Source organism: Nothobranchius furzeri, chromosome 13 (assembly GCF_043380555.1).
Source record: "Nothobranchius furzeri strain GRZ-AD chromosome 13, NfurGRZ-RIMD1, whole genome shotgun sequence".
Classification (NCBI taxonomy): domain Eukaryota; kingdom Metazoa; phylum Chordata; class Actinopteri; order Cyprinodontiformes; family Nothobranchiidae; genus Nothobranchius; species Nothobranchius furzeri.
This window is the reverse complement of record NC_091753.1, coordinates 51,864,346-51,875,306: the sequence shown is the minus strand read 5'-3', so window position 1 is coordinate 51,875,306 and position 10,961 is coordinate 51,864,346. Positions and strand designations below refer to the sequence as shown.

The following is a 10,961-nucleotide window of genomic DNA, read 5'->3' as shown; positions in this document are numbered from 1 at the left end:
CCCACATAGAATGTCCGTCATTTAAAATTCCCCTGTTTGTCTTTTTCTGTCTCTTTGTCCACTTCCTGTGAGGAGATTATACAAGAATAAATAGAGAGCATGTTTAAAAGTTGAGTGCATGCTATTTTTTGTCTGTGCCTTGTGTGAATTGCTGCTCTGCTGACATTCTTCTCGGCTCCTCTGCAGAGAGAAGTGCCTTCATTTGCTGACCCTCGTGGCTGTTTGGCTCTGCTGAAGCCTCCTGCACCCGTCCACGTCTGCTGGAGCTGCCAGCCTCAACAGGAGCACCAGGACGGCCGTGACTGCCAGCCGCATCCACTGAGGCTGTCCCCACACCAGTGACGCGCGCCTCCTCCCCACCCCCACCCACCTGCTCTGTGGCCAGACCTCTCCGTATCCATGCCCTTCAAGCCTCCGCTGCGGAGGCCGAACGCTTCCTCCTTCTCAGCAGACAGATCCTGATACCGAAGACAAACAGCTTTTATCGGCTCCTCTGAGCGGAAGGAAATTGTTTCATTGCCGTCCCCTCCACCAGACTACCCGCCTCTACTCCCTTCCTTCCCTCAGTCCTGCGTCCTTTCATCATGGGCCAGGCCTGATCGATAATGTGCTTTGCTCTTTGTCTCATCTGACAGTTCAGCTGACAAGCGGGCATACTGAGAGAACGGGCGTGGTGTGATGGGTGCACGCGTGTTTTTATAAACCAGAGATTACAAAACAGAGCTTGGTGGTCGCCAGCAGCCGAGGCACCGGGTTTGAGGCTCTGAGGAATTCCTGCTAAAGCCACAAACACACTCTTGGGATGGGCGGCAGGTGGTAGGCAAGTCTGAGGCCTCACAGAACCTTGGGACAGAACCACTGAAGTCGGGCTTTTTGTTTCCCCCCATGTCCCTAATCCCTCCCTGTTCAGCCTCCGTCACAGTGTTATTAGTTAAAAACGGACTTGCACGCAACTGCTGGACACCTCCTTTTCCTAATCCACCCCTCCTGGTTGGTTAGAAATGGCGGTGAATGTGACACCGATCCGGGACACAAAGTGGCTGACGCTGGAAGTGTGTCGAGAATTCCAGAGAGGAACGTGCTCGCGGCCGGACAGCGAGTGCAAGTTTGCCCACCCCGCCAAGAGCTGCCAAGTGGAAAATGGCAGAGTCATTGCTTGCTTTGACTCACTCAAGGTGAGTATAATAAACACCCACGACAACCGCTCATCAGCGGCAGAGAAAATGACGATTGTCTGGAGTTAGACTCAGAATGTGAGCTTACCGCAGTTACAGCAGAATTCATCAGGAGTTTCTAGTTTAACAGCAGTCTGATGTTCAATAGAGAAGTAGCTGAGTTAAGGCTTGGCATAGGACTTGCCTGAAGTCATTCCTAAGTGTGTAAGGGGCCGTAATCACTCAAACATCTGTGAACGAGACTCAAAGTTTCCTTTGCAGGACCGCTGGTTGGCACACTGCAAAAAGTAAATCTGCCTGACCGTTACATCAAAAGGCAGACTGAGAAACAGAAGTAGGGCAGCACGCTGTGTATTCCACATTTGTATGTGACTTTATGTCCGTCTGTGTTATTTTGAGGTCACGCTGCATGGTGGGGTGTTCTCTGAAGGCTCTGTAATTTACTGTCTATTTTTGCCCTGGCACTGAGACAACACACTCCCCACCACACGGCTCCTCTCGAAGACGAGAGAAGAAGAAAAAAAAAAGTCAGAAATCAACCAGGATAGAAGGAGGTGGGAAAACGGAGTGGACGGAGAAGTTAGAAAAGTAACACAAATCCAGTTTTAGGAGCTCTGCTGCAGACTGCTAACAGCTGGTCTTTGTTCCTTTTGTTTGTTCCTAATTAAACCTGCCATGATAATTCAGAGTTGGCTTTAATTTAAGCTAGCTGTATTTTTTGAGGCTGTGTTCGGCAACGCCCACATATTGTCTAAACTCTGTTAAAATGGTTGAACTGGAGCAGAACAGTGAGTCAGTTTGACTTTAGTCTATTATTACGGTTCGGCCAGCAGTACCAGCTTTTATCATGAAGGCTTCAGATCAACTTTGGGTGACGTGAGACTGTCGCTGGGATCCAAACTCAACAATAATCACAAGAACGTGGATTCATTAAGAAATGTTTTAGGCAAATCCAAAGTCCTGCTCCATAAAAATATTAAAAGATGCATCTAAATGTTGAAATCTGAAATTAAATTTTAGCATTCTTAGCTAAATGTGTAGGTAACATGTCAATTTAGACAGTCACAAAAGAGTAACAGCCTACCAAAATAAAAGCATGGTGTAAAGAACCCCTATCTAATATCTCAGAGTCCCTCATACAGTATGGTTGTGTGTTTATTTAACCAATGTTCCTCTCTAGGTTCCTCATATATCCTTAGAAAAGATCCATTGGTTTACTAGGGGTTGTATGAACTAGTCGACTAGTCGACCTCACTGCTCTGTAGTGACTTTTTATGCCTGCCATCGACTAGTCGCTGTCACGTGATAATGACAAGATGCAGTCCTCGGAAAAGACAGCAGGTGACGAGCCCCTGCGCGTCTGGATCGAGGCGGAGGCGACGCGCTGTGCCAGAGCGTCGGTACTGACACCTGCCGTAAAACGGACATTCAACGAAATTGTGACCTTTTCCCTCTTGCAATTTAACCTTCCCCTCACCCCATCCTAACCTTAACCAGCTTGCACATGCAAGGCTCTGATCGTTGACGCGCTCCAGACATCTGCGTCCTGAGCACGCCACAGTAACATTATATATATATATATATATATATATATATATATATATATATATATATATATATATATATATATATATATATATATATTTCTAAATATTTATTAATCAATTTTCTCAAAATTCATTCTAACATTATTATTTGTCATAAAATCTGACTTTTACTCTAAAATTTACATTCCATATTTCTGCAAACATTTGTTTGGACTAAACAGGTACTTCGAGTTTTCTGTTGTCGATAAAACAACGCGAACACAACTTACATCACTTTAGACATCAAAACAACTTAAGATGAGGCAGATGCTGTTCTAGCCACACTGGTCGTGTTTGTTCTCTCTTGCCACAACCTATAAATTCAGTCAGAAATAACTTTGAATTCAGTTCAAGCATAGATGTTTTGTTTGACAATGATCTACAACTGTCCCAGCAACATCACTTTTTAGCTTTCGGTTCAAGACCAGCAACTGATTGGAAACCATTCATCGACGCCTTTTTGTCTGCTGCAGCATGCCTCAGGAGGTCCACCGGCTCTGCCCATCAGTGTCTCAGTCAGCCCTGGTGGACATGTGACAAACATGTTTGTGTTTTATCACTTAATGCTGCACAACATTTAAAATAACAGAAATGTTGGGAGAAAACAACTGATTTTGTTTTGTTTGTTTTCGAAGTCTGGGGAAAAGAAGATGAGAAATTAGTTTTCATCAGTAAACAAGAGTGTGTGTAGCAACCTGTGTGCATGTCGTGGTTGAAGGAAATTAATGATATATAAAAAAAAAACATACACCGTCTGTAACTTACTAGAATAAAAATACTCCGGCAGGTGATGTTTGTTCGTCTTTCAGCTGCGATCCAAGCGAGCTGATGAGACTTTGTTATGCTAGATACTTGGTCTCGTGGCTGTGCCTCCAAGCAGGAAAACGGTGAGAAATTAGCTGATTTTCCATCTTTAATCCCCTGGCGATCTTGTGTTGCACCCCACAGCATAGCCACAATTTAAAATAGTTGCACAAAATAACCGATCAAATGAATAATAGATTAATTTAAGCCGCAAGAATGAGACTGAGCACTGTTGTCAGTGGTAACAAGCAACAAATAAGGACTCGTAGGCTGCCACCAGGGCGGCCACGACAGTGATGGCGTCACGATCAAAAGCCCTATAGGGAACCTATGTCTCCTCCCCTGCCGGTTGGCTCATGCGTCCCCGAAAGAACGAAAAAATGAATGCAAGTGAATGGGGCTAATTTCAGCCTCACGGCATGGATCAAACATATGTTTATGTTTATGTTTATTCACTTAGCAGACGCTTTTATCCAAAGCGACTTACAATTTTCGATGACTTCACTTTCATGAAGCAGTCCTGGACTTATTTTCACACATATGATACTGTTTTACCCCGTTCAAAAATAAGCGCTTTCTTGGTATCAAAAATGCGTCTTCAAAATTCATGGACATCGATAAACCCATGATATAAAACAAGCGGAATTAGAAAATAGCATTTTAAGCCCCACTGACTTGCATTCATTTTTTTTTGTTCTTCCAGTGACCAATGGTCCAGAAGTAGATGGGTGTGACTTAGGCTCCCCATTGAAAGACACATGGATCAGTGTCAGTTAGCAACAATAGTTGTGAAAATAGCCCAAGACACTGCTACTGCCAGCCCTGGCTACTGCTAATGCTGGCTCAAGCTACTGCAAATGCCAGCCCTGGCTACTGCTAATGCTGGCTCAAGCTACTACTAACACCAGTCCTTGCTACTGCTAATGCTGGCTCGAGCTACTGCAAATGCCAGCCCTGGTTACTGCTAATGCTGCCTCAAGCTACTGCTAACACCAGCCCTGGCTACTGCTAATACTGGCTCAAGCTACTGCTAATGCCAGCCCTAGCTACTGCTACTGCTAGCTCGAGCTACTGCTAATGCCAGCCCTGGCTACTGCTGATGTTGGCTCAAGCTACTGCTAATGCTGGCTCAAGCTACTGCTAATGCCAGCCCTGGCTACTGCTACTGCTGGCCCAAGCTATGCCTGGCTACTGCAAATGCTGGCTCAAGTTACTGCTAACACCAGCCCTGGCTACTGCTAATGCTGGCTCAAGCTACTGCTAATGCCAGCCCTAGCTACTGCTAACGCTAGCTTAAGCTGCTGCTAATGTTAGCTCGAGCTGCTAATGCCAGCCCTGGCTACCGCTAATGCTGGCTCAAGCTACTGCTAATGCTGGCTCAAGCTGCTGCTATTGCCAGCCCTGGCTACTGCTAATGCTGGCTCAAGCTACTGCTATGCCAGCCCTGGGTACTGCTAATGCTGGCTCAAGCTACTGCAAATGCTAGCTCGAGCTACTGCTAACGCCAGCCCTGGCTACTGCTAACACTAATTTAAGCTCCGCTAATGCTAGCTCGAGCTACTGCTAATGCCAGCCCTGGTTACTGCTAATGCCAACCTGAGCTACTGGTTATGCTAGTCTGAGCGTCTAGAGTCCTTGTTGGACAAGAAGAAAACAACAAAGAAGATTGTTGGCGCACCACTCATTTTCAAGGATGTACTGAGAATATTCAGACTTTGCCAGAATAGATAGAACCACAGCTTGTGGTCCTTTTCCTATTCTCCATTTGTCTCTGAACCCATCTTCCTACACACACATATTTCTTTGTTCCTTTTGTTTGTTTGTTTTGTTGAGCTCGCTGTCATGTTTTGACACATTTTGGTGACTTGGGTTGGTTTGGTTGGTGCATGTAAAAAATAAATGGATGAGTGTGGTTTGTTGGGGCGTTGCACAGATCATGAAAGCAGACAGGAAGGCTGAGCCGTAGAGGACGGGAGCAGGCGCAGCAGGGAATGTGCGAGGGAGCACAGCACTTTGCACGAGCCCTTCTCTGCTCTTTGTGCCAGGGCATTCCACAGTCCACCTCCCATCCCAGCCTTCGTGACAGAATGATGGATCTGCTTATCTGCACATAAATTCATAACACATCTGGGCTTAGAGACAGTGGCAAAGGGGTAAGGGAAGGACAATCAGGAGGATGTGGAGAGGGAAATAAAAGGTAGGAAAAGAAGGGATGTTGGTAAATTTGGCTTCCACCTTTAACAGTTTGTCACACCCTGGCCTTCAATTCAATTCAATTCAAGTTTATTTATATAGCGCCAAATCACGGCAAGAGTCGTCTCAAGGCGCTTCACATAATAAATATTCCAATACAGGTCAGTTCATTAAGCCAATCAGAAATAATGTTTCCTATATGAGGAACCCAGCAAATTGCATCAAGTCACTGACTAGTGTCAGTGACTTCACAGCAATCCTCATACTAAGCAAGCATTTAGTGACAGTGGAGAGGAAAACTCCATTTTAACAGGAAGAAACCTCCAGAGAATCCTGGCTCAGTATAAGCAGCCATCCTCCTCGACACACTGGGGATCGAGAAGACAGAGCAGGCACACACACACACACACACACACACACACACACACACACACACACACACACACACACACACACACACACACACACACACACACACACACAACATATATACCAAGTAAGGTTTCCATGGTTACAATGTGATTTCTTAGTAAATATTCTATTTGGTCAGAGATAAACTTTATTGTATTTATCCTAGTGAATCTATAATTAAACGGGTAAACTAGTAGTAGCACATTCAGCGTCAAATAAAAAACATGTTGTTATCAGGGAGAGTATTTATGTGTGGTCCAGTAGCAAGGAAAGGGGAAGAGTAGCTCTCTTCCTTCTCTTTTAAAGTCTCACTAAGATCTATTTCACAAACTTCACTAAAACTCCTCATGTTTTAATCACAGCATGCTCACCTGTTCAAACAAGGAAAATAAAGTATTTTCTACAAATCAACTAAATATGTCTTTTTCTTTATTCTCAATTCTAACAATAAATTAAAGCCAGTTTTTTCCACTAGTGTCTTTCCCTTGAGGTATAATTTCCACGATGCTTGTTCTAAGAAAGCATAAATTACTTCATAAAAGAACATTCTCTTAATACTTTCGACTGAACCAAACCGCTTTGATCCAGAAGACAGATCAGAAAACTCATTAATGTAGAAGTCCCAAAAAGCAATGAAGTTTGGAGATGTCGGATCAATGTCGAATGCTAGAGACGCATAAAACAGGTTTTGTGTTTTTGACTTTGACTTCTGCTGAAGGGATCCACCATGCAGCTCCAATTAGACACTGGATACAGATGTTTTCTGTGTAAAGTGAATAGAAAGTATTGCATAATTTAAGCTGAGAACATACAATAAATTCACCTCTGGGTTGTGGGAAATCAATGAACATCAGAGCAAAAAGTATCAACCAACACAATGCTCCACCTATATTATGCTAGATCAGACGCTGATGACAGCTGAAACATTCAGAGAAGTGTATCTTCTCATTAAAGTTTCTGTTATTTTTTAACTTTATTTGGATGAAATTTAAACAAGATGTGGGAGAAAATGTGTTGCATGAAAGAAGTTGACTTACAAACAGTACATTTGACTAGGATGTGTCCTAGTCCTTCAGCTCATAACAAGCTTTCGTAGCATTCCTCCCAAAAAGTTAATTCAGTTAGCAGATCTGAAAATACAAAGTGCTGCTAAACCAATCAGAACACCTCTGCAGCCAGGTGAGACAGATGTTTAAAGTAATACAGAATGAGTAGCTTTAATTCAGACATATTACGATGTTTATGACATCTCCATCCATCCCTTTTCGACTGCTTATCTGGGGTCGGGTCGCGGGGGCAGCCTAAGCAGAGAGGCCCACACTTCCCTCTCCCTAGCATCTTGGACCAGCTCCTCCGGGGGAATCCCAAGGTGTTCCCTGACCAGCTGTGAGACATAGTCCATCCAGCGTGTCCTAGGGCTTCCTTTGAGTCTCCTCGCGGTTGGACGTGCCCGGAAAACCTCACTAGGGAGGCATCCTGACCAGATGCCTGAGCTACTTCAACTGGCTCCTCTCGATGTGGAGGATCAGCGGATCTACTCCAAGCCCCTCCCGCATGACCAAGCTTCTCACCCCATCTCTAAGAGAGAGGCCAGACACCCTGCAGAGAAAACTCAGTTTGGTCGCTTGTATCCATGATACATGATCTTTCGATCACCACCCAAAAATCGTGACCACAGATGAGAGTTGGAATGTAGATCGACCACTAAATCGAGAACTTTGCCTTCCAGCTTAGCTCTGTCTTCACCAAAACAGATCGATGCAACGCCTGCATCACTAAAGATGCAGCACCAATCTGCCTATTGATCTATCGATCCATCTTTCCCTCACTCGTGAACTAGACCCCGAGAACTCCTCTAACTGAAGGAGGATCTCCTGCCGGAACCAGAGAAGGCATTTTACCCTTTTCTGACTCAAGACCATGATCTTGGATTTGGAGGAGCTGATTCCCATCCCAGCAGCTTCACACTCGGCTGTGAACTGCTCCAGCAAAAGTTTGAGATCACCGTCTTATTAAGTCAAAAGGACCACGTTCTCTGTTAAATGCAGAGGCCCGATCCTCGGGCCGCCAAAACAGATCCCTTCAACAACTTGGCTGAGCCTAGAAATCCTGTCCATGAAAGTTACGAGAAGAATCGGTGACAAAGGACAGCCTTGGCAGAGTCCAACTCTCACCAGAAACGAGCCCGACTTACGGCCGGCAATGCGGACCAAGCTCTGACACCGGCCATCTAAGGACCTAACAGCCCATTTCAAAGGGCCTGGTACCCCATACTACTGGAGGGTCCCTCAGGGCCCCATTGAAGACGCGGTTGAACCCCTTCACCAAATCCACATAACGTAGTTGTGTGTACTCCCACGCACCCTCCACGGCCAGAGCTGATCCAGTTTTCCACGGACACAACAACAACCACATTGCTTCTCCTGAATCTGAAGTCTGACAATCCGACAGACCCTCCACTCCAGAATCCCCGAATAGACTTTACCAGGGACGCTTTTGACGTCAATTACCCATAATCCACTTGGCTGTAATTTCATTAGGGCTGTTCACTTTGGAGCCAGCATTGCTCTTTGCGGCATATTGCATGTTTTTATTAGGATGTAATCTTGTTGTTGCAGTTTTACTTTATTATTCCATCAAAGTTCACAGCGACTGAAGCGGTGCACCATCGGAGTGGAAATCTCACAACATCCAAAGAAAAGGCTGCAGTAAAAACAGAAGTGATATCAGACTGATTCATCATTGAACTTTCACAAACCAGTAATTACTTCCATTCATCTTTTCACGCTGCGTGATGTTCAGCAAGACTTTTCCGTGTCTGATGTGTGACTTTAAGATGCTAATGAAATATCAGATGTCGGTGTTTGAAAAGGTGTCACAAACATCGTTATTCACTGGGTCCTTTCTCCTGTTATAAGAGAGAGTAAAATATATAAAGTAGTAGCAGTAGATATGTTATTGCAACTATGATTTTATTAATGTTGGTGATTCCTCTGCAACCCCATGGTTGATGTGCTAGCGTGGCGTCATCCTCTAGCCTATGGAGAGCCTTAGAAGAAGCTTTGTTTGATTATTTCTAATCCCAGGAGGAGATCCTTCAGTTTTATGCACTTTTTAATCAAAATTTAGCCCAAACGTCTTTTCATTCCAATAATGTTCTCAAAAAATAAGCAAATATGTTTTCATTCATAGTCATGGAAAGGAACATTAGAATGAATAACTTTCTGAGGATATTGACACTAGATCATTTCACCCGATTTGTCCCAGATCTATTAAATTCTTTTGTTTGTTTCTATTTTATGCTTTTTGACATTTTTTTCTTTTTACTTTCCAAATAATTCAAATAATGTTTCTGTTTAACTATTGACGAGGTCCTGCTTATTCCAGATGAAAGGGGGAATAATAAAATAGAACAAATAAAAGCTCTGGTCTCGGGAAGAAAAGAGTAAACACATTTTCATACTGCTGGGCATTTCGTTTCTGTTTAAATCATAACAGGAGGGAGCAGAACCGTGCATTTTCACCCCACTTTAAGGGAGTGTTTGCTGTCAAGAAAAAGTGCATATGGTAGCAGAATATGACGTGATCACGGGTGCCCGTGGAAGAGTAATAACAGGCGACGTGGAAAACAAGAGAGCATCTCAGGGATGCAGAGGAAGCCTAACTGGTGACCAGTTATAACCACAGTTGGGACTGTTGCACACCGAAGGAGGATTTGCAAATTTGCAACAAGTTGCGCAGGAAGTGAAGAACATAGCATCCCTTATATCAGCTGTTGAACCTTCCAGCTAGGAGTTTACATTAGATCTTTTGACCATTATGAATACATAGTCACATGTAAACCTGTAACAAGAAGTGCAAAGAGCAGTGTTGGGAGTAACGCGGTACAAAGTAATTAATTACTGTAATGCATTGTTTTTTGCTGTAATGTGGTAATGTAAGCCATTACAGGGAAAGAAAATGGTAATATTTACTCGGTACAATTGTCAGTAACGTGGTAATTAAAATGCATTTTTAAACCCAGAATCAAGATGTGGGTTTCCTAAAAATTCAAACTGCGGGAAGCCTGAAAAAAGATCCAGTAACCACATATATGACGTCATTTATGGACTCAGCTTTGCGGGTATTCTATGAGCAGAGAGGACGCAGCGGTAATGGCTCAAATACTCCAGCTGTGTCCTGCGCGCGGCCGCTGTTATATTCACAAAATCGCTCCACCAAAACAAAGTAATTCGTTTGCGATCGTTTATATCAGCCCCTATTCTCTGGTACTTCATGTACTTTTCAGCTGAGTGTGCCCTGGTGATTTCAACTCGTTTCTGCTGGAGCGCAGCGCATATTAAGTTTATTTTATTTATATATATATATATATATATATATATTTTTTTTGCGTTCGGTAGATCCCTTTGGCTGATTAGTTAGAAAGTAGGAAATCTAGGAAACAGTTTTTGTGGAAGACGGAGAAAACATGCAGCATGCAGGAAGGTTAGAGAGAGAAAGGGCAGGAAATTATTCAAATGAAATCAAGAAAACAAAACAAAGTGCTTGAAAAGAAAAAAAAGTAGGAAGATTTATCCCCAGTACACATTTTTACCAGTGAAAAGCAATAATATAAGCATTTAATATTTATACATGTGATAGAATCTGATCACCCCGGAAGTCAGTCCCACATCCAGGGCCGTATCAAGGCATTTGGGGACCAAGGCAAATATAGGCTTGGAGCCCCCACCACCCCACTCCCTGCTCAGATGGCCCTTTAAGATGGCAGCGTGCTGAGAGTACAGATTGTTGT

At 43.8% G+C, this 10,961-nt stretch overlaps 1 protein-coding gene across 11 annotated transcripts in view; it reads left to right on the top strand.

Moving 5' to 3' along the window:
- The first annotated feature begins 770 nt into the window (after positions 1–770).
- Positions 771–10,961, top strand: part of LOC107380046 (muscleblind-like protein 1) — a 61,748-nt gene continuing 51,557 nt past the window's right edge. For all 11 annotated transcript variants that reach the window (XR_008563583.2, XM_070543600.1, XM_070543599.1 and 8 more), the window contains exon 1: positions 771–1,175. Coding sequence is in view for 10 of the 11 variants with exons in the window: in XM_070543600.1 (XP_070399701.1) it covers positions 1,002–1,175 (174 nt within the window). In the remaining variant the exon portion in view is untranslated. The remainder of the gene's footprint in view (positions 1,176–10,961) is intronic.